Source organism: Palaemon carinicauda, chromosome 32, assembly GCF_036898095.1.
Source record: "Palaemon carinicauda isolate YSFRI2023 chromosome 32, ASM3689809v2, whole genome shotgun sequence".
In the NCBI taxonomy this organism is placed as follows: domain Eukaryota; kingdom Metazoa; phylum Arthropoda; class Malacostraca; order Decapoda; family Palaemonidae; genus Palaemon; species Palaemon carinicauda.
This window is the reverse complement of record NC_090756.1, coordinates 80,670,113-80,694,812: the sequence shown is the minus strand read 5'-3', so window position 1 is coordinate 80,694,812 and position 24,700 is coordinate 80,670,113. Positions and strand designations below refer to the sequence as shown.

General features: G+C 41.1%; 1 protein-coding gene across 6 annotated transcripts in view; it reads left to right on the top strand.

Annotated features, from left to right (window-relative positions):
- The window catches only part of LOC137625409 (uncharacterized), a 258,701-nt gene that overhangs the window by 138,335 nt on the left and 95,666 nt on the right, over nt 1-24,700 (top strand). For all 6 annotated transcript variants that reach the window (XM_068356313.1, XM_068356308.1, XM_068356311.1 and 3 more), the window contains exons 7-9: nt 5,061-5,209; nt 10,432-10,531; nt 21,467-21,575. In XM_068356313.1, the coding sequence (XP_068212414.1) occupies nt 5,061-5,209; nt 10,432-10,531; nt 21,467-21,575 (358 nt within the window). The remainder of the gene's footprint in view (nt 1-5,060; nt 5,210-10,431; nt 10,532-21,466; nt 21,576-24,700) is intronic.

Sequence of the window (24,700 nt, the reverse complement as noted above, 5' to 3'; positions counted from 1 at the left end):
CTAGGAGAAGGTAGAGGGAGAGGCCCCCTACTCCCGCCCAAGCCTCGGGTTGGGGGATGCCTCAGACCCTATTGGCAAGCATGGAAAACGCATGGGGCGGATGCTTGGACGGTGTCCGTCCTGAAAGAAGGCTACAGGATCCCCTTCATAGCGGATTCACCCCCTCTTATTCCAGCCACCCAAACAGAATGGTTAGCTCCCAGGGACCCGTTGAAAAGGGCTACCCTGCAGAAAGAAGTTTCCTCCATGTTGGAAAAGGGAGCCATGGAAGAAGTCCTTCTCCCAGGGCCAGGCTTCTACAGCCGCCTGTTCCTGGTGGAGAAAGCAACGGGGGGGTGGAGACCGGTGATAGACCTGTCGGCCCTCAACAAGTTCGTCAAGAAGACGGACTTCAAGATGGACACCCCAAAATCCGTCCTGATGTCCTTGAGGGAGAAAGATTTTATGATGACGGTCGACCTCAAGGACGCGTACTTCCAAATTCCGGTCCACCCGTCGAGTCGGAAGTTCCTCCGGGTGAAATGGGGCTCCCAGATCCTGCAGTTCCGGACCCTCTGCTTCGGACTGTCGACGGCCCCTCAGGTGTTCACGAGGGTCTTCGCGACAGTCTCAGTATGGGCTCACGAACGAGGTATCCGCCTCATCAGGTACCTGGACGACTGGTTGCTCCTTTCCAGTTCAAAGGCCCTCTTGGAAGAGCAAGGAAAGGACCTCCTCCGTTTCTGCAGGAGTCTGGGAATCATTATCAACCTGGAGAAATCGAACCTAACTCCATCCAACAAAATGGGGTACTTGGGGATGACGTTGGACACCGTGCAGGGGAAGGCCTTCCCCTCGGAAGTCAGGATACAGAACCTCGTCAAGATCATTCAGCCGTTCCTGTCGGGGCTTCCCAGGAAAGCGAAAGACTGGCAGAGGCTGATAGGCCATCTGGTCTCATTAGAGAAGCTAGTCCCCCAAGGGAAGATACGGCTCAGACCCGTACAATGGAACCTCAAGGCTCTATGGTCCCAGACAGGCTCTCAGAAAACATCGATCCCAGTCCTCCCGGACACGAAAGCAGCCTTGAATTGGTGGCGATGCCAGTCGAACTCCCTCAAGGGGATGCCCCTCGGGTCCTGTCCCCCCGAGTTTCTCTTATTCACGGACGCCTCCAGCCTAGGGTGGGGAGCCCACCTGCGGGAGGAAACAGCAAGCGGGACCTGGTCGGAGACCGAAAAGCAACTCCACATCAACGTCCTGGAGCTGAAAGCAGTACAAAAGGCATGTCTGCACTTTGCAAGTCGGTTGAAGGGAAACACCGTGGCCCTAATGTGCGACAACGCCACGGTGGTAGCCTACATCAAGAAACAAGGGGGCATGAAGTCGAAGGAACTGTGCGACCTCACCGTAAACATCCTGCACTGGGCGGACGAGCACCAGGTAACACTGCTAGCAAGGTTCATCCCCGGGAAAAGGAACGTGCTAGCCGACGGCCTCAGCAGGATAGGTCAGATAGTAGGGACGGAATGGTCCCTACAACCAGAAGTGGCCAGACTCATCCTTCAACGCTGGGGCTCCCCGGTGATAGACCTATTCGCAACAAAGCTCAACGCCAAGTTACCGGTTTATTGCTCCCCGGTACCAGACGAAGGAGCAGCCCTAGAAGACGCCTTCCAGCACAGGTGGGACAACCTGGACGTTTATGCCTTTCCCCCCTTCACGCTGCTAAGGCAAGTGCTCAACAGAGTAAGAACCTCCCAAAACCTAAAGATGACTTTGGTAGCGCCCTGGTGGCCGGAGAGAGAGTGGTTCGCGGATCTGAAGGACCTGGCAAGCCATCCGCCATGGCCTCTGCCCCCCAGGTCAGATCTACTGAGTCAACCGCACTTCCTCAGGTTCCACGACAACCCTCTCTCTCTTCGTCTTCACGCCTGGAGACTATCGAGCGACTCCTGAAGAAGGAGGGGTACTCCTCCTCCACAGCTAAGAGGATGTCCCTATACCTAAGAAAATCCTCTACCGTAGTCTACCAGGCGAAGTGGGCCGCCTTTACGAAATGGTGCGCGACAAAACGAATAAGACCCCTTAAAGCCTCGGTCCCTGACATAGCTGATTTTCTCGTGTACCTTAGGGATAAAATAGGAATGTCAATCCCGGCTATTAAAGGAGTACGAGCAGCCTTAGGCCAAGTCTTTCTCCTGAAAGGCATCGACCTGGGGACCTCAAGACACATAGGGATGCTGATTAGAAGTTTCGAACAATCCTGTCCTCCCCAAGCCAGGAGAGTGCCCATATGGGACCTGGCCAAGGTCCTGAAAATGTTGTGTCGTCCGCCCTTTGAACCACTCAGAGATATCGGGGACAAAGATCTCACCCTCAAGACAGTCTTCTTGCTAGCCTTAGCTTCGGCTAAGAGGGTAGGTGAGATCCACGGTCTCTCCTACGACGTGGCACACTCCAAAGGGTGGAAGGAGGTATCTTTCAAGTTCGTACCCTCCTTTGTAGCAAAGACTCAGAACCCAGCAGTCTGGGACCCGAGGTTTGAAGGTTTCTCAATTCCGGCCATCCCCAAGACAGGCAATACGGACGACCTGAAGTTATGCCCGGTCAGGGCGGTCAGGAAATACCTGGAAAGGACGGCCCATCTCCGTCCAGGTGCCAAGAACCTCTTCGTCTCTTCAGGCGTTAATAAGAAGCAAGTGTCCAAGAACACTATTTCCTTCTGGCTGAGACAAGCCATCACTAGGTCTTATGAAGAAGACAAGGTGGCAGTACCAGGCACTCCCCGTCCCCATGACATCAGAGGCCTGAGCACTTCCTTGGCCTTTGAGAGAAATATGGCAGTGGGGCAGATCCTGCAGGCCGGCACTTGGTCACACCAGTCGACCTTCACGGCCCACTACCTCAAAGACTACTCAAGAAAGTCTTTGGATGGATTCTCCATTGGGACAGTCATCGCCGCCCTCCAAGCTGTGTAGTGGCAGGCTGGAAGACGTCCCCAACAGTGAATAGACTCATCCCTACTTCTTCAGGAGAAGACTCAGTAGAGAAGATGTCAAGAGGTAAGCCTTAAATTATAAGTGTAAGGTTTCCACTGCTACCCCCTATCCGCTCTCTGTACCCCCGCATTACGTAGCCCTCCAGGCACCATGTGCCTAACCAAGTGGCAGAATGGCTCTCCCGCCTCCTAAAGTATAAGTCTCCTAAGGAAGTAATTCGAGGTAAGTATTCGTGTTGGAACAAATCAAAAATTTTAAGTAATTTTTATTTTTCCTAACATACTTACCGAGAATTACTTCCGGGTAATGGCCCTCCCTTCCGTCCCTGAGTGCCATTCTTCCATTGCCGGGTCGGGCTAAACGGAGAACTTAATGAGATCCTGACCCGGGAAAAGCAGTGACCTGCCCTAATCCGGGCCGCAGGACTTATCCTGGCGGCGGGGGTAGAAACTATCGGGAGCGAGATAGGGGGGGGTAGCGCGGGAAATCTTGGTCGAGATTGAGAGAGGTCAAGGACCCTCCTAAGGAAGTAATTCTCGGTAAGTATGTTAGGAAAAATAAAAATTACTTAAAATTTTTTATATATATAGATATATATTTATATATATATATATATATATATATATATATATATATATATATATATATATATATGTAAACAACAACCACACATGTCATTTAATATCAAATTCAACATTGGGAATACATATCTTTAAGTTCTTTTATAATAACTGCTTCTTAGTGGGCAATAAATTGAACCTATACCTCTGAGCCTAAACAGATATTTACATCTATTTATGTCAGGTGTTATTGATAAGTAGTCATGTACTGGAATGTATATGTATGTACAGTATGTATATATCATTCTTCTTGAAGTTTAACCCTTTTACCCCCAAAGGACGTACTGGTACGTTTCACAAAAGCTATCCCTTTACCCCCATGGACGTACCGGTACGTCCTTGCAAAAAAATGCTTTAAAAATATTTTTTTTCATATCTTTGATAATTTTTTGAGAAATTTCAGGCATTTTCCAAGAGAATGAGAGCAACCTGGCCTCTTTATGACAAAAATTAAGGCTGTTAGAGCAATTTAAAAAAATATATACTGCAAAATGTGCTGGGAAAAAATAACCCCCTTGGGGTTAAAGGTTGGAAATTTCCAAATAGCCTGGGGGTAAAAGGGTTAATAAGTCAAGTAATGTATATGTTGACTCACTGAATTTCTCACGTGGGATTTGAAAGCTAGAGAGTTGAAAAAGAAGCGAGGAAAGGCTAGGAATGTAGAATAAATGGTGGAAAGCAGTGGAGCTGTGTGAGCAAAGAGAAATACTCAAAGACCTCTCAAACAATTTTTTAAAGCCTCTCTTCTGCTTCCTCCCCTCTAGTGTCATTGCCTACAATTTTCCTTTGTTAATCTTTGTTTTGTTGCCGTTTCCATTTAACGTAGGCCATATGCATGACCTCTCCTGCTATTTACCCTTGGTGGCATTACCTCGTATTTCCCACTTTGCCGTCTCTTCCTGTTTATTTAACATAAACATATGGATTTAAGAAATGCAATGAAAATATCACTTGATTGCTTTAAACCTATTATCTAAAATGAAGTACAGTAGATGCTTCATTTTCATTAATTAGCATAATAGCCAAATTCACTCTGACTCATTGTAACCAGGTAAACTTTAGTTGGTAGATGAAGTTGAATTAAACCCGTTTAGAAATCTTGAAACACATAAAAAGATGTATTGAAATTATACTGTATTGTAAGATTTGGTTTTAGAGTCTCGGAATTCAGGGACTGAATTAGGATTTTAGAAGCCTTTGTTATTCTTGATATAATCACCCATTACTACTATATGTACCTTTAGTCGCCGCAGATATTCCGGGTGAAATAAGCTGCGCTATTATAAGTTAGTATAGTTTGAAATTTCTAGGGGAGACAACATGATTGGCTTTGACTTCATCAAGTGGAGGGACTTATTTTACCCGTAATCTTTGCATGGACTAAAGTATTTGCTCAAAATTACAGATTGAATAATCTTTTTTGTGTAATTTATTCTCTTGATATATTTTGTGTTTTCAGGTGCCCACTTTGTGTATAAGGAAGAGATGGATAAGCCACATTACACCTGTGCACTGTGCAGGCATAAGAAAGGCTCCAAAGTGGAGGCTGTATGCCAAAATAAGATGTTGAAGCATCTTTTGGGACAAACTCATACAGAACTTTACATGGTAAGTATCTACTTAATATTTTGAATGTCTTGTTAGTTCTTATTTTTACATAAAAAAAAAGCCACGATTTTTTTTTTTTTTTTTTTTTTTTTTTTTTGTAATTATGTAGCGGGATGTTGCAACAACAACCCCCATACCCTTGATGACTATAAACAGACAAATGTCTCCGCAGCACAAACTTTCCCCTTACATTATCAGCAGCAGGAGTCTTGGACAAAAAGGACATAAAAACAAAACATAACCTTAATACTATATTCCTTAAAACTAAAATAAAAAAAAACCTTCCACAATCAAATAAACCCTAACAAAACTTTAAATCATAGTAGACCACAACCACAAATATAAACAGAAATATTTTATATATTTCCGAGTGGACACCTTCGTCCACACAAGGGCCAACAGTATTTTATAGCCCATAACCACAACCGGAACACTGATAAATATTAATATACAACTGTATTAATTGATCTGGGTTGTGAGCGTTATCATCATCATCATCATCATCATAATCATCATCATCATTTTCACTATATTACAGCACAAAAGAACAACCAACTCAGGTTTTTGAACGCAATCCAGGTCATCAACAGTCGGTCAATCCACTAGAGCAGTCTAAACACAACCAAGATCCTTAAACAAGCCAGGTCATCAACAATCGATTTCAGATTCAAGGGAATTCTCTCCAAAGGAGGAATTACGGCTCAAAAAATAAATCAAAACTTCCACGCTGGTCGAAATATAATAATGATAATAGTCCAGCATCCACACAACTGCCTCTGGCTGCAGTCAAATCAAAATAAGCTTTTCAACTCCTTCCCATACCTGGAACTACAAAAAAAATAAAAAAACAGAACTAATTGGACATAATTAAGTTTCATATGTATATTATTCATTCCCATGGAAATTACTTTATTTATTTTTTGTTTGCCAAATCCACAGAGAGAGAGAGAGAGAGAGAGAGAGAGAGAGAGAGAGAGAGAGAGAGAGAGAGAGAGAGAGAGAGAGAGAGAGAGAGAGAGAGAGAGAGAGAGTGTGTGTGTGTGTGTCAGCGGGCGAGAGGTAGTTAGTGTATTGATTGTTTGTTGTGAGAAAGACTGTTGGTATAAACGAAATTGTTTGTTTATGTTTTAGCTACGTTAGGACAGTGGTGCATGTCTTGGGTAAAATTGTTTGTTTATGTTTTAGCTACGTTAGGACAGTGGTGCATGTCTTGGGTAAAATTGTTTGTTTATGTTTTAGCTACGTTAGGACAGTGGTGCATGTCTTGGGTAAATATCTATTTTACTTGTATGTGTCAAGCATATTTTTCATTAAGTAATAATCAGAAGGTCCTCCACTTACAAACCTCTGTAGATACAAACACAAACCCAAGTGAAATAGATTGCAGATATTGTATCAAAAGTTTTTAATGAAAATACTGTAATAAAAATATTATATAATCTATTCCAGTAAGCAAGACTTCATTTGCAATTTGAAATGGGACTATTTGTTGACTTTTGCAGCTGAAAATCATAGTCATGCGAGTTAGGTGAAGCCTACTCTAGGCCTAGGCCAAAATTTTACTTACAAACAGTTTCTTGGAATCTACTAAGTATTTAAGTTGAGGATTTTCTTGCCCTACTTTACGTTGGCTCGGCATATGAGGGCTGCTTGTTCTCAGCCTCCGAGTCAGCAAATGTAGAAGCCGATTCCACATCAAGCCTCAAATTAACTTCTTGGCTTGACCACTGGTCAGGGGCTGTCGAATATTTCGCTTCATCAGGATTTGTCAGATCCCGAGACGAAGAAGAAATATACTAACTTGAGTCTTCTCGGGCACAAGGACAGTGGCTTACCTTGTGCAGATATTGGCAAACCAATGACACAGTGGCTTTTGGCTTCACCAGTCAAGTAGGGCAGAAGGAAGCATTCACCCTAAGGAACGCATCAGCGCTGGATAGTGTGGCCCTCTACCCGGAGAAGGATGTTGAGAGCGCCATCAAGTAATCGAGAAAGGCGAGTCACGACTTCTTGATCCATTGAGCATTCACCTGTAAGAGCCCAGATCCTTTGAAGACAACCATTCAAAGTGCTTTTTCAATCCAACCTATCAAGTCAGCACTGAAGGCCTGATCTTCATCTGTTGCTCCGACACCTTCCATCTCAAGGAAGGGCAAGGACATTGCCCCTCCCTTTCAGCCTCAACCTGGCTGTGCCATTAAGCGCAGTTGAGTAAAGAATGGAGAAATGGATGCTTAAGTTGGCACTCCCCTTCTCCAGCTACCAGGAGAGGGGGGAAGTCTGTTGAGCCATTAGGCAATGTGACAGTGACTCAGAGCTGATAGTTGTATGGGGAAAGCCCTCTGCTGTGGATACCGCCTTCCTTTCACCAGCTCTTGCCCTACCGTCATTTTCTCTAAACTTGTCGAAAGCTCTGAAGTGTGTGGCAGAAGTGACAGTAATGATGGCGAACACACTAGAAGTCATTGGAGACGGTTCTCCAGACTTCTACAGTCAGATTTTCCTACCGCCCCCAAGTGTTCACAAGTGTTTGTTTTATTTTGGGTCCACTCAAACAGGATTCGTCTTTTTGAGGTATCTCGATGGCGGGTTGATTCCAACGTCCTCCAGGATCAAGACAAGATTTGTGGCCTTTTGCCACGATCTGGAGATCATGATCATTCAAAAGAAGTAAAGTCTCATTCCCAAGTAGAGGAGGAAATACCTGATTATGGTGATAGACACGGCAGCACCAAGAATCTGTCCATCAGACAATCTTATCAACAGATTCACAAAGGCAGAGTAATTGTTTATAATCATACATCAAATTCCAGCTCATTGCCAGGGGCCCCAACAGGAATCTCTTCATCCCTGGGCAACAACTATAGATCTTCCTCATCTTCTAATTCTGGTGGAATGAAAAGTAAGGGTCGATCTGATGTGGCTGAATGACAGAGACCTCACCAAGGGTGTTCCACTCGACTTCTGACCTCCAAAAATGCTGCTGTTTATAGTTCTTAGTGGTCCGCAGGAGAAAAGCTGCTGTACGTCAGTCTTTTGGAAATGCAAGTAACGGAGTTGGATGGGGCACTTGGTAGCATCGATAAGCCACGACACTACTGTAGCAATCTACATCAACAAGTGAAGAGGAACTGTTTAACAGCCCTTATGTAAGTTGGCAAAGCAGGTGCATACTTTGGCATTTGACAACGCAGTATAACTGTTTGCGAGGTTCATTCTTGCCTTGAGGAATGTTCTACCAACATAATCAGTCTCCTGAGACAAGTAGTAGAGTTGCAATGGTCCCCACTTCTTTGCGTAGCTGAAAGTCTTCTTGCCCTTTGGGCATCCCCATCATTAGACTTCCAGTGTTTTTATTCTCCAGTCCCAGATATGTCGGCATTAATGGAGGACACCTAAATGTCTGAGACAACTTGGATACTTACGCCTTTCAGTTCTTCTGCCTGATACATCGATTAATCAATTGTTGGCGGCATCGTATATTGGAAACATCCCTGCTTGGCAGTCTGTTGGACAGGAGTTTGAGACCCACCCAAGCTGACCATCCTTGTGAGCTAGAGATGGGAGTGGAGTGAATGTTTGTGGAAGCCTATAGGGCTACCTACTGAGTCATGAGCAGCCATTGCCTGATCCCCCCTTGTCCTAGCTTGTGTGGAGCTTGGCTGCTGATCATATGTTTATATGGTCAGTCTGTAGGGTATTTTTCTGTCCCTTGCATCTTCCATTCATGAGTGACCTTTAAACCCTGCTGACTTCCAAGTGGCCACATGCCGAATGGTTTCCAGAATTGCTGATGCGCCTTGTCGAGGTACTGAGAAAACTACCCAAGTGGCACAATCTTCTCTCAGCCCTATCTGCAGAGGTACTACAGCTCATTGGCATCACTATCATTTCGCATGTGGCAACCGTCCATCATCACCTCCAAGCAAAAGGCTTTTCATGAGGCACTGCACAGAAGATGTCTGGATTCCTGTGAAGATCATATGCTGTTCTCGATCAGGGAAAGTAGGCCATCTTCTGCTCTAGGTGTCATAGGTGGGATATTTATCTGGTCGCAGCCTCTGCAATTGATTGCTAATTTCCTCATCTATCTTTGTCAGGAGAAGCTCCTCTCAATTTTTGCTGTTGAAATTGGAATTGTAGATGCTCTTGAGAAGCTCTGAGCAGTCTTGTCCACCCAGAGAAGTCAGACCTCTAGAGTGGGACATCACATGAGTTCTCAAGTCTCTCAAGCCGTCTCCGTACAAACCCTTGAGGAGAGGTTCAGACAAGGACCCGACACTGAAAACTGTGATCCTACTGGGCTTGGCCTTGGCGAAGACAGTGTGCTAGCTTTATTGCATGCTGTATATCATTAGTCATGTATTGGAATGGCAAAAGGTCTCATTTATGTTTGTCCTGGACTTTGTAGCCATCCGCGGCTCCAGGTTCAGTCCTTCTCCATCTCTTCCCTCCAAGACATGACTAGCGACCAGGATTACAGGCATTTTGGTTCTGTCTTGTGAAGGCACTATAGGATCACTTGAAGAGAATTCAACGCTTCCAACTGACACACTATCTTCAGGAGGATACCCACAATTCTCTGGATACTCTTATTCTCGGAATTGTGGTAGCTGGCCGAAAGGTTGTGTAGGAAGCCTAGTTACCTAACTGTACGAGAAGCATCCCGTCAAAGATAACAGACACAACATGAGTTGGTAGAACATTCCTCTTGTTTAAAGTGAGCCATGCTGACACCTGTAATGCATTGTCGAACAGCAAAGTATTCGCCTGCTTTGTTGCTTTTTTCATCCCCTCTTTTTGGGTGCAGCAACCGTGTCATTGTGACCTAAATCGGATGCTAGATGCAGATAAACAACTCAACCAAGTAAAATTTCTTTAAAATATAAGATTTTATTAAAGTATCTCCCCAGGTCAAACTCCCACTAAAGGACTCGAGTTTTTATAATTGTAAAAAATATAAATTACAGTACTTATAAGATTTGCAATATTGATTTGCAAAAAGTTGCCCATACTCTGTACTTGTACGCTTAGTTTTTATGCTCTTTTGCAATGTCAACAAGGTTTAAAATTTGTCTGTGGGAAAGATTTATCACAAAATTTTATTGAGAAGAGTTTTTTTTATTTTGTTAAGGGAATGTTATTATCCATAAATGTAGATTTTATCTCTGTTAAGTTTTATTTTATGTGTATTAGATCACCTTCTTTTGCTTGCTTTTCAGAAAGTGAAATTTAATATTGAACCACAGTTAGGTTTCGAGGACTTGGTGATCAAGTACGAAGAGTTTGAAGGAAGAATACATGTTCCAATCATTGACTTCAGTAAGTATTGGAATTGTTATTGAATACACCACTTGAAATTATTCCCTTTCATTATTATCATATTTGATTTCTACTCATTGTTTGTGCAATAAGATATAAAAAACTACTTGTACGAATTCCTTAAATAGATCCATAACCCGTTTGTTTATTCACGTTTGTGACTTTGCTTTGTTTGATGATGTACTATTGAAATGGGAAAAATAAGTAGCTAATGAGAAGCCAGTTGATAATACTGAATTTGTTTCTTAAGCATAGTTTGTTTTAGCCGGTTAGAACTCACGGGAGGATGTTATTTACATTTCTGTGGTGGATAACATTTCTTTTAGATTGCAGTTTCGAACCATTTTCAAGACCAATGTATTGAAAGAAAAAAACATTGCAGAATAGGGACAGAAGCTGGAAAAAATACTGCAGGACAGGTATAGAAGGTGAACAAGTAGCCTATGTTAGTGTCAAGACATTCTTTTTGATATGGCTGTAACCAGCAAAGTCATTGGATTAAATGACATACCAGCAGAGGATGTCGAAACAAAAATTTGTTTGTCTCGCATTTTTACGAGTACAGTATGTACAGTAATACCTTGAGGTACGAATTTAATTCGTTCCATGACTGCCAACAAATCTCAAGAGAAAATCTTATCAATAATTATTCCCTTTTGAATTGAAAGAAACGGAATTAATTCGTTCGAAGGATAAGAAATTTACCCAAAACAAGCTCAAATTATGTTCAAATTATGCTCAACAATCACTAAAGAAAGAAAAATACAACAGTAATGTCACAGAAATTGATATATAATAATAAATGTTAATGAAAACAATAAAAAAATAGTTGTACTCACCGCCTGGGCAAGTGCTAGAGTATGGGGTGCATGCAAGTAGGAGGGAGAAGCAAGGCTACCACGCACACACACACTCGATATGGTAGCTGTAGAAAGCGGCAAGATAAACACAATTTAAATGTTGTATGACCATACTGAATGATTAATATATAAGGCTTTCATTTTTTAAGAATTAAGAGTAAAAAACTAAAAAAGGGATTTTGACGAAGGAAAAATCTATTTCTGGGCGAGAGACCTGTGCCGCCCAGTGAAATGCTCCTTATGCACCATTTCAAAGGAATATAACTGCTAATATTACCAGAGAAAAAATGTAAAGGAATGCTAGGTTGAACTAGCTCGCTCACCTAATGGTGTCGGTATAGACTGGGGCGAAATACCAGAGGTCTCGTACCATTTAGATTTCTCCTCTTCGAAATCCCCCAATAGTGAGGTGCCGTTCAACCTCCCCTGCCTCGCAGACCAGTACTACTAACTCAACCCACGCTTGCCCATCACTCCTTTCAAGCACCTGTTTGATTTAAGTCCAAGTTTTTTATTTCGTGTGTTTCATTGGATTTATCATCAACTTTCTCTCGATGGCCGATTCCCAAGATTCCCCATCGAAGTTAAGTACCTTATCCATGAGTTTTTAACGAGATTGGGCAGTGTCATCTTTGTTTTTATTATTTAGAAGTGTTTATATATGAGCGGCGTCCCCGTTCTTTCTTTCGCCTCTGCCCTTTGTCTCGTTAGTTCGTCCGTCTTTTATATTCGTTCGATCCTTTAGGAGTTTTTTCCTTATATTCATTTAGTACACCAACTTTATGCTTTCATATAGCAATATTCATTTAGTACACCGACTTTATGCTTTCATATAGCATTTATTTTATGTTATCCTATGATATCGGTGTTAGCGTTTCATCAGGAGTAGGTTATGTTGGTATGCCTGCATTCGTGCATGTTGGTGGATAGCGTCAACATTGAGATTGTTTCGCTAGTTCTAGGAGCTTTAATTTCGACCATCTCACTTATTATTAGTAAAACCTTTTGTTTTATTACGCTCCACCTAGTTTTACGTTTGGTTCGAGTGGGACTCTCGCGTATTTTGTTGTTTTTATTGTTCGATCTACCGCTTCAGTAACTAGGTTGGTACCCCTGCTTTCCATCTGCTGATGGCGTCATGCTTCCTCCCCTACCACTCGCCCGAGTCCCTCTCTCGCCATATTTTTTCTGCATGCCTAACCTTACTTACGTGATTTCGCTTTTAATTCATTAATTATTTTTATGTATTTGTGCATTGATATTATATTTATTGCTTACTCCGTTATGATCATATTTTTGGGATTTTCATGTCATGATTAGGGGATCTCCAGTTGGTAGCCCTGTCTACCACTGCGCACTGGCGATTTCCCTGTACCATTACACCCCCCCCCCCAACAAGTTGGGGAGGTTATTCCATCCCCCCCCCCCTTCAGTGTACACCCTTCCTCTCACTCGATGGTTGTTGGTTATGATTTACGGGTCAAGTATGCTTGTACCTCAGTCTTCCATCAACGTTCCGACATATTGAGGACTGAGTATACCAACGGGGTATGACTTAGTCTCATTCATTCATACCGGGCGGTTTCGTCTCCCCCCTCCCGTCGCCATCGGTCGGGGAGGGGGAAGGCCGGGACCACCGGGGACTATCACACGTGATTAGTCGGTATATCTGCACCTTGGTGTAACCTTGCTTTTAATTACGGTTGTTAGAATGAGCACTTATATTAGGAGTGTCCTCCCCTACGGTACCTCATGCTATTATCGTCCGTATAGGACTTATTATATCCCATATCATTATTTTATATTCTACATGAATCATTACCTTTGTCCCGGTACCTCAGGTAAGGTAGGGGGGGGGGGGTTCCACTGGCTCCCTCCGCGCTCTCCCGTTGTACCCTCCCGTCATCAGACATCGGAGCCGCCGAGCTCTTAACTACATGATCGGTTGACACTGACACGGTTTTGATTAATATCCTCCCTCCGGGAGCCCTATTCATTACAGACATTAGTTTTTGATCATAATTGGCGTTTTCTATTTATGTACTTTAAGGATGTATCTTGGGTACTTTAAGTTTACTTTAAGTTACTTTAAGTTTACTTTAAGTTACTTTAAGTTTACTTTAAGTTTACTTACCAACCCTGTTCCCCGGCCACGGGGGCCCCGGAACTAGTTATGATTATATATTAATCACTGTTTTTGCTTACTCACTGACTAGGCGAGCGTAGCTTTTCAAACCAGCCACGGCTTGCTTTAAACTCATCTCCATTGCCTTGCAATGATTCTCCTCCCTCAGCCTTTTCAGAAATTATAGTTCCTGTAACTGAGTCACTAGCCAGTGCCCTTTCCTTTATCCATATCAAAATTAGGCGCTCCACCTCTTTATGTAAATCAGAACGCAACTTCGACATAATAGTTACGCCTTTAGAATGCTGCGCTTTTTTATTTCGTCCTTTTGTTTGAAAATGTTGGATATAGTGGATGTATTGCAGCCATATTCAGTGGCCGAATCACAGATTCTCACATCTCGTTCATGCTTTCCTGCTATCTCATGCTTTATTACCATCGACATAATTTTCATGGTTTTTTCATATCCCCATCCCTATCCTTAGACTTAGGACCCATGGTTCACAAAATAAATGTTAATAAATGTTAATAAAATATAGGAAAACGCCTGAGAATCGTTAACACAACAACACAACGTTTTCTATACGACGACAAAGAACACACTGGGAGAGAGAAGTTTGAGTAACCTCAGGTGCCAAGTGAGTGTTCGGATTGACTCGGGTAGCCGAACGAACACTCTGCCACCTACTGATGGCGTCGCGTGATTTTTGAAATCGTATCTCAAAAAAATCGTTGTTAGGACTTAAATACAGTGGTACCTCTACATACGAATTTAATCCGTTTCACAACCGACTTCGGATGTAGAAAATGTTCAGATGTCGAAACTAATTTTCCCATAAGAATACATTGAAATAGGATTTATCCGTGGTTGAGCCCAAAAACCTATGATAACTTCTTAATAAACTACTACACATAATTTCCCATGAGAATAATGCACATTAAATTAGATAATAGACATGTAAAAAAGAAGCATTATCAAAAAATGATAAATAAGAAATGGGTTTTTAGCGTCACTTTACCTTAGAAACTCCAGCGCAGGTGTTGTTGGTCTTGCTACGCAGAGAGGAGACAGACGGGCGGCGAGGAGGTAGAGAGGTTAACTACGATAAACGTACACTACCGTAACTTATGCTAACTTACACTAAGTGAACTTTAACATAATTTAGCTTATTTTTTTTTTTATTTTTATATTTTTTAGTTTTTTTTTTACATTTTCTTTTTTCTTTTTGATGATTAATTTTAATCACTTTCACTCTCTACACTTAAAATTGATTGAATTTCTTTTGTTTCACTCTTTGCCGTTTTCTTTGTTTCACTTTCTTTCGCTTCACTCTTTGCTGTTTTCTTTGAACCCCTTTCATCCTCTTCATCACGAGTTCGCTTCGTAGTTTTTTTTAAAGAAACTATCGATAGATAGTTGCTTAGTACAGCTTTTCAGAATGTTTCGAAAGTGAGTTAAGCAAACATCATTGAACTGCGCAACTACACGACAAACCTGCAATTTTTTTGGGTGGTATTTGTCGATGAAGTCGACCATGTCTTGATATTTTCCTAACACCTCTTTTATTTGCGCCAAACCTAACACATGTTCTACCTCCTCGATCCCTTCCTCGTCATCACTCATGTGCTCAGACATAGCATGGAGTTCCTTGAGCTCCTCTGTGGTAAGTTCGTCGTGATGTTCGGCAACGAGTTCCGTGACGTCGTCTGCGTCGACCTCCAGACCCATGGACTTGCCAAGGGAGACGATTTCCTCTACGGCTTCCGCTGCACCGACCACGGGATCAGGTTCGGGGTCAAAACCTTCGAAATCTCGGGGAGAAACTGCATCAGGCCACAGCTTCTTCCAGGCAGAATTGAGGGTCCGTCAAGTTAATCCCACCCAAGCCTGATCTATGATCTTCAAGCAGTGCACGATGTTGAAGTGGCTCCTCCAAAATTCACGCAAAGTTAAGTTGGTGCTTTGCGTGACATTAAAGCAGTGCTTGAATAGGTGCTTGGTGTAGAGCTTCTTGAAATTTGAGATGACTTGCTGGTCCTTAGGCTGGAGGATAGAGGTGGTATTCGGTGGAAGATACAGCACTTTTATGAACGTGAATTCTTCGAAGATATCATCTTCAAGTCTGGGGGGGGGGGGGGTGAGCGGGTGCATTGTCAAGGCATAGCAGGCAGTTTAAAGGCAATTTTTGCTCATGAAGATACTTGTTCACAGAAGGACCGAAAACTTGGTTAACCCATTGGACAAAGAACTGCCTAGTGACCCAGGCCTTCGAGTTGGATCGCCAGAAAACATAAAGCTGGTCCTTATCGACGTTGTGTGCCTTAAAGGCCCTAGGGTTCTCAGAATGGTAAACCAGTAAGGGCTTGACTTTAAAGTCCTCGCTAGCGTTGGCACATAGGGCAAGAGTCAACTGATCCTTCATTGGCTTATGCCCAGGCAATTTCTTCTCTTCGGCGGTGATGAAGGTTTGTCTGGGCATCTTCTTCCAAAACAGCCCGGTTTCATCACAATTAAACACTTGCTGCTCTACGTAGCCTTCTTCCAGCACGATCCTTTCAAAGTTCTTGACAAAGTCAACTGCAGCCTTTGTGTCCGCACTAGCAGCCTCTCCGTGGCGAACAACTGAATGAATCCTGGACCGTTTCTTAAATTTCTCAAACCTGCCTCGAGATGCCTTGAAATCATCTGAGGAAGGTTCGGTTGAACTCTCCCCAGCATCACCCCCAGAGCTCTCCTCCTTCAAGTCCGTGAAGATGGCGTGCGCCTTCTCGCAGATGATGGTTTTGGTGATGGTGTCGCCAACAATCTCTCTGTCCTTGATCCAGATTAGCAGAAGTCGTTCCATCTCTTCTATGATAGGGCTACGGCGTTTTGAAATAATGGTGATCCCCTTAGAAGGTTTCACTGCTTTAATAGCTTCCTTCTGTTTCAGGATTGTCGAGATCGTTGACATATTACGGCCATATTGTTTAGCAAGTTCACTCACGCGGACGCCACGCTCATGTTTTTCAATAATTTCCTGCTTTACGTCTGAAGAAAGCATTTCCTTCTTCCTTTTCTCACCACTACCACTACCACTTGCAAAACTAAGTCTTTACGTAAATTACCGTAAATGGATGCACGTAAAAAATCACGATTAAAACAGTACAATAATAGCAGATCGCACAGGGCACAACCGCAAGAAGCCGACGAGAACAGAGGACTGACCCAAGCCGCGCTAATTGAGGGTCCCTCCGAGGTCGAAGAGCTGCCTTCTATCGGCGGAAATAAAAAACACTTCAGGCGCTATGAGCACCGACTACGCGTACGAGTATTGTTTACTTCGGGTGTCGAAAAAAAAGTTCGGGTGTAGAGTAGGAACGTGTTCGAATTGTACTTCGCGTGTCGAAAAATTCGGATACAACCGGTACGACGAAAATTGCTTACTTCGTGTGTCGAAATAAAATAAGGGTGTAGAGTCAAAAAATTGCTCGAATTTTACTTCGGATGTTGGAAAATTCAGATGTAGATACATTCGGATGTAGAGGTTCCACTGTATAGATACAATGTATGGTCGTATTTCAAAAAATTTGTATCTTAGTGCATTCGTATCTCAAGGTATTACTATACTGTAATATCGGTAACAATACAGCCTTTGTTAGGGCATCTGAGATACCCAAGGCCTTGGTTGTAACTAAGGCCTTGGAAACGGTATTAATATGGATGTCATTAAGACATTACTTTAGCGGAAGCAGACTCTAGGACTTTAATCATTTATTTTTCAAGTCAACTGACGTCATCTAATTTTTCATTCAATCATCTCTTAGAATGGCACTTGTTTGTTTGAGTTTGCCTTTGGCAAGAAACCGAGAAATGTCTTAACGATGGTGCATAGCTTTACCTTGTGGTAACGGCCCTGACTGGTGAACGCCAAACTGGGGTTCGAGTCCTGCTCAAACTCGTTAGTTCCTTTGGTTGCTGCAACCTCACTACCCTTGGGAGGTAAGGATGGGGGTGTTTGGGGGGAGCTTATAGGTCTATCTGCTGAGTCATCAGCAGTCATTGCCTGGCCCTCCTTGGTCCTATCTTGGGTGGAGAAGGGGTGTGGATGCTGATCATATGTATGTATAGTCAGTCTCTATGGTGTTCTGCTCGATAGGGCAATGTCACTGTCTCTTGCCTCTGCTATTCATGAGCGGCCTTTAAACCTCTAAGCACTCTCCTCCTGAGAATCACCGGTGCAGGACTCCCAACCCAGGGATAAAGCACATGTGTTATTGATTTTTCCTTATGGAGAGTTTTAAATGTTGCCAATATAGTATTTTGGTTGTTTTAGATTAACGAGAGTACTGAATATGCTAATTAGATATTCTCAATAGTTTTCCTCAAGTATTTTCCCTGTATTTTTGTAAATATCTCACTGCTTCATCGTCTTGAAACATGTAAAATCATGGTCAATATCCTACTAATGGAACATTTTTTTTTTTTTTTTTATGAACGTGAGACTGTATCCTTTGTGCTAAATTTATTCATTGAAGCTCAGGTCATTAGTATTATTTAGTATTCTGTTAATTGGGTTATTTAAAACTTAAAACATTACTTGTGCCCATCCAAAATGTCAGAGATTTATCCCTAGGTCATACCCAAATAACTACCGAGTTTGGTTAAAGTCAGTACAATCGTTTTTCTGTAAATTTGCTTACAAAAAAAAACAAACAAATGAATAAACGACAGGGGTGAATACATACCCTCCACAAAGTATCTGATTTTGGCAATGGCAATAAAAAACATACACAACCCGATGTAAATAAGGATAACAGATGCAAGACAGAACAACACGTAACTATAAAAACCTATGGTAAACAGACGGTTCCAGTTTGCGTGTAAATAGATAGAAATTTTTTTCTTATTCTTGTTGTAGTAGCATTATTATTATTATTGTTATTATTATTATTATTATTATCATTATTATTATTGTTATTATTATTATTATTATTATCATCTATCATTTATTATGTATTATTTATTTATTTTTTATATTTTCTTTATTTTATATTTGTTTTTGTTTTATTATTTTATTTTATAATTTTATTATTTTATTTATCATTTATTATTATTTTTATTATTATTTATTTATTATTATTATTATTTATTATTATTCTTATTATTTATAATTATTATTATTATTATTATTATTATAATTCCTACTACTACTGCTACTAACTAAGCTACAACCCTAGTTGGAAAAGCAGGAGGCTGTCAGCCTAAGGGTCTAAGAGGGAAAAATAGACTAGTGAGAAAGGGAAATTAATAAAGTCTACAGTATATAAGTAATGAATAAAGAATATAAAATATGAAATATAGAATATAAAAGATCAGTAGCAACATTGAAATAGATCAGTCACACATAAACTATGAAGACAGACTCATGTCAGTGCTCAACATAAAAGCATTCGCTGCAAGTTTGAAGATCTGAAAGGATATTCTGTTCTCACTTCCCTAGTTAGCTGCTGCTATATTCAGCTAAAGGAGGAAGATCATTTTGTTTTATTCTCAAGTAACTTTACATCGTCTAGGACTCCCTATCTTGAAGATTTGTCTGATTGCCACTGTTAGCCAGAGAATGATTTCCCCCTTTTTCTCTCGAATATCCCAAAGGATACTCATTGTATCCCGCAACCAACAAGTCTTTTGACCGATTCTTAACTTCACAGCCGGGAGGTCATTAGCATCGTATGAATGGTCTACTTAAACACTGACAATGTAAGATCATTGCATACTCCAAAGAAATCATTGGTATATGGCAGTGTCATTATGCTCTGTAGTGTAGAATTGAAAATTTTTGTATCATTGAAATTTTGTAGCAAGAACTGCCAGACTGAAGGCTAAACTAATTAGTTTAGCTTTTGATCTCGTGAAATTAAAGCTCTGTTGATGGACCTTGATGCTTATGGAGGTCTAGACCCAAATGGTATTTCTTGGCTCCAAAGTTATGTTATTTTGTGCAAGTTAGCAAGAAGAGGAGCTTTTAGCACTTGTTGGAGAACTGGTAATGTTACTCCTCTATGTAAATGTGTTTGTGGTAGCTCAAGTCTGATTACCGCCCAATTTCTATAACTCCCATATTATCTAAAGTTTTTGAATGTCTTCTGGCAAAAAGTCTTAATAGGTTTGCTGAAGGAAATCATCTACTCCCTAGTTTGCAATTTGGTTTTCGTAAAGGCCTTGGACCATGTGATACCCTTCTTACAATCTCCAATGCTGTACAGAAATCCCTTGATTGTGGTCAGGAAGTTCGTATGATTGGCCTTAATTTTAGTGCTACTTTTGTCCATGTTAATCATGAGGCCCTTGTTTTCAAACTCAAACAGTTGGGAGTGGGTGGGTCATTTCTTAGGAGTATTATTGATTTTTTAAGTAATAGATCGCAAAGAGTTGTTGTTGATGGGCACCATAGTGAGTATAGGAATGTGATATCTGGTTTTCCACAGGGTAGTGTTCTTGGCCCATTACTTTTCATACTATATACACATGACATGAGGTTCGGCCTAGAAAACAAGCTTGTTGCATATGCAGATGATGCTACTCTCTTTGCATCAATTCCATCCCCTGAATGTAGGTCTGGGGTTGCTGAATCTCTTAATAGAGATCTAACTAAAATTAGTGCATGGTGCAAATTATGGGGTATGAAGTTGAATCCTAACAAAACTCATACGATTGTAAGTAGGTCAAGGACAGTGGCTCCTCAACATCCGGATCTCAGTATTGATAATGTTTCTTTAACTTTGTATGACTCTTTTAAAATTTTAGGTGTGATTCTCGATAGCAAATTTACTTTTGAGAAACACATTAGGTCTGTGTCTTCTTCAATTGTACAAAAAATAGGCTTATTGAGAAAGTCTTACAAGATTTAAGGTGATCGATCTATTCTGAAGAAGTATTTTAATTCTTTCATTCTACCTTGTTTTTAGTATTATTCTCCTGTCTGGTGTTCAGCTGCTGATTCTCATCTTAATTTGTTGGACAGAAACTTACGGTCTATTAAATTTCTTATTCCTGATCTAGATATTAATCTTTGGTATTGTCGTTCAATTAGTTTATTATGCATGTTGCATAAGATTTTTCATAACTCTGACCATCCTTTACATTCAGATCTCCCTGGACAATTCTATCCTGTTCGTAATACTAGGCAGGCAGTTAATTCTAATAGCCAGGCCTTCTCCATCATGAGGCTCAATACTACACAGTATTCTAGAAGTTTTATTCCAGCTGTGACCAAGTTGTGGAATGATCTTCCTAATTGGGTAGTTGGAGCAGTAGAACTTCAAAGTGAAAGTTGCAGCAAATGTTTTTATATTGAACAGGCTGACATAAGGTTTATTATAGTTTATATATGATATATCTGTTTTGATGTTGTTACTGTTTGTAGAATGATTTATTATTAATTTTCTCTCATCATTTATTTATTTCCTTATTTACATTGCTCATTGGGCTATTTTTCCCTGTTGGAGCCCTTGGGCTTATAGCATCTTGCTTTACCAACCAGGGTTGTAGCTTGGGTAGTAACAATGATGATAATAATAATAATAATAATGCTCTTGAAATATTTTGTTTTAATTGTTTATTACTACTCACATAGTTTATTTCCTTTTTTTCACTAGGCTATTTTTTCCTGTTGAAGCCCTTGAGCTTATAGCATCCTGCTTTACCAACTGAGTGGTAGCTTAGTTAGTAATAATAATAATACTGTAATATATTATATCTGGCTTTCCATTCTTGTATGTAATAATATTGTCTATTGTAAAATTCCCTTTACTTTTATTAGACTGATTAACCTTTCCATTATTTGTTATATGATTTGTATCCTTAACATTTTAATGGCTTACTGTACTTTGTACCCACTGGTACATAACTTACATTGTGATAGTTTTACCTGTAAGTAAAGTTAAGACATACATTTCATTTTACAGCCAAGCAGATGACTCTAGAAGTTGTTAAACAAGAAAAAATAAGAACAAAAAAATCATGTAACCTGAAGACTTGGGGAGATATAAAAATGGAAATTGAAACAAAAGTCAGGTGAGTATAGATATTGCTTTGTTATATTTTCGACTATTTTTTCCTGATTCCATTACAAGTTTCCCAACGATCGGCTTCATGGATTTCAGTACGCTTCGCAGCAAGCTAAGAAGACCTCCGATAACCCCAAAATGTTAATTAGGTAACGGTATTCTTTTCAATAAGTATAGCACAGTAGTGTAAAAGGAAATGTTAACGCTTGTTTTATCATACATACATACATATACCAAGGCACTTCCCCCAATATTGGGGGGTAGCCGACATCAAATAAATGAAACAAAAAAGGGGACCTCTCCTCTCTACGTTCCTCCCAGCCTGACAAAGGACTCAACCGAGTTCGGCTGGTACTGCTAGGGTGGCACAGCCCACCCTCCCCCGTTATCCACCACAGATGAAGCTTCATAATGCTGAATTCCCTACTGCTACTACCTCCGTGGTCATCCAAGGCACCGGAGGAAGCAGCAAGGCCTACCGGAACTCACAATCGCTCGCCATTCATTCCTATTTCTAGCACGCTCTCTTACCTCTCTTCCACCTATCCTCCTATCACCCAGAGCTTCCTTCACTCCATCCATCCACCCAAACCTTGGCCTTCCTCTTGTACTTCTCCCATCAACTCTTGCATTCATCACCTTCTTTAGCAGACAGCCATTTTCCATTCTCTCAACATGGCCAAACCACCTCAACACATTCATATCAACTCTAGCTGCTAACTCATTTCTTACACCCGTTCTCAACCTCACTACTTCATTCCTAACCCTATCTACTCGAGATACACCAGCCGTACTCCTTAACATTTCATCTCAAACACATTCAATTTTTGTCTCCGTCACTTTCATTCTCCACAACTCCGATCCATACATCACAGTTGGTACAATCACTTTCTTATACAGAACTCTCTTTACATTCATGCCCAACCCTCTATATTTCACTACTCCCTTAACTGCCCCCTACACTTTGCATCCTTCATTCAGTCTCTGACGTACATCTGCTTCCACTCCACCATTTGCTGCAACAACAGACCCCAAGTACTTAAAATGATCCACCTCCTCAAGTAACTCTCCATTCAACATGACATTCAACCTTGCACCAACTTCCCTTCTCGTACATCTCATAACCTTACTCTTACCCACATTACTCTCACACACCCTTCCAAAGTCTGTCACTAATCGGCCAAGCTTCTCTTCCACATCTGCAACCAGTACAATATCATCTGCAAACAACAACTGATTTACATCCCATTCATGGTCATTCTCGTCTACCAGTTTCAATCCTCGTCCAAGCACTCGAGCATTTACCTCTCTCACCACTCCATCAACATACAAGTTAAACAACCACGGTGATATCACACATCCCTGTCTCAGTCCCACTCTCACCGGAAACCAATCGCTCACTTCATTTCCTATCCTAACACATGCCTTACTACCTTTGTAGAAACTTTTCATTGCTTGCAACAACCTTCCACCAACTCCATATAACCTCATCACATTCCACATTGCTTCCCTATCAACTCTATCATACGCTTTCTCCAGATCCATAAATGCAACATACACCTCCTTACCTTTTGCTAAATATTTATCGCATATCTGCCTAACTGTAAAAATCTGATTCATACAACCCCTACCTCTTCTAAAACCACCCTGTACTTCTAAGATTGCATTCTCTTGTTTTATCCTTAATCCTATTAATCAGTACTCTACCATACACTTTTCCAACTACACTAAACAAACTAATACCTCATGAATTACAACACTCATGCACATCTCCCTTTCCCTTATATAGTGGTACAATACATGCACAAACCCAATCTACTGGTACCATTGACAACACAAAACACATATTAAACAATCTCACCAACCATTTAAGTACAGTCACACCCCCTTCCTTCAACATCTCAGCTCTCACACCATCCATACCAGACGCTTTTCCTACTCTCGTTTCATCTAGTGCTCTCCTCACTTCATCTATTGTAATCTCTCTCTCATTCTCATCTCCCATCACTGGCACCTCAACACCTGCAACAGCAATTATATCTGCCTCCCTATTATCCTCAACATTCAGTAAACTTTCAAAATATTCCGCCCATCTTTTTCTTGCCTCCTCTCCTTTTAACAACCTTCCATTTCCATCTTTCACTGTCTCTTCAATTCTTGAGCCAGCCTTCCTTACTCTCTTCACTTCTTTCCAAAACTACTACTTATTCTCTTCATATGAATGACCCAATCCCTGACCCCACCTCAGGTCAGCTGCCCTCTTTGCCTCACGTACCTTGCGCTTTACTTCCACATTTTTCTCTTTATATTTTTCATACTTCTCTATACTATTACTCTGCAGCCATTCTTCAAAAGCCCTCTTTTTCTCTTCCACTTTTACCTTCACTCCTTTATTCCACCATTCACTGTCCTTCCTCATGCTGCCTCCAACAACCTTCTTGCCACACACATCACTTGCAATCCCAACAAAATTTTCTTTTACTAACTTCCACTCCTCTAAATTACCATTTTCCTCTTACTTTCACTTCGTAATATGCCATTTTCAACTTTTCTTGATATTTACTTTTTACCCCCGGTTTTATTAGCTCTTCAACCCTCACTAGCTCCCTTTTACATCCACCTACTCTATTCCCCCACTCTTTTGCTACAACTAATTTTCCTTCCACCAAAAAATTATCAGACATATACCCCTAAACACGCCATGTCTTTCAATCTTCCAAACATTTTTTTTAGTTATCAATACATAATCCATTAACGCCCTTTCTACCGCTCTTCCATTTGCCACTCTTGCCCATGTATACTTGTTTTTGTCTTTCTTTTTGAAAAAGCTAGAACTTATCACCATCTCTTGCTCTGTTTACCACAGAATGTATGAAATATTACATGAGGTTGGGCTCAAGACAAATAGAAAGAAGACAGAGATGATGAGAAGGGAATATGCAATGCAAGATGAAATATCATTGGAAGGAGAAAGGATTAATGAGGTAGAATCATTTAGATATTTAGGAACTATAATCTACAGATTATAGGATCTTTAGAATTGGAGTTTAATGAAATATTGAAAAAAGCAAATCAAACAATGGCTAGGTTAAGTAAAATTTGGAAATCAAATTGCCTGAAATTACATATAAA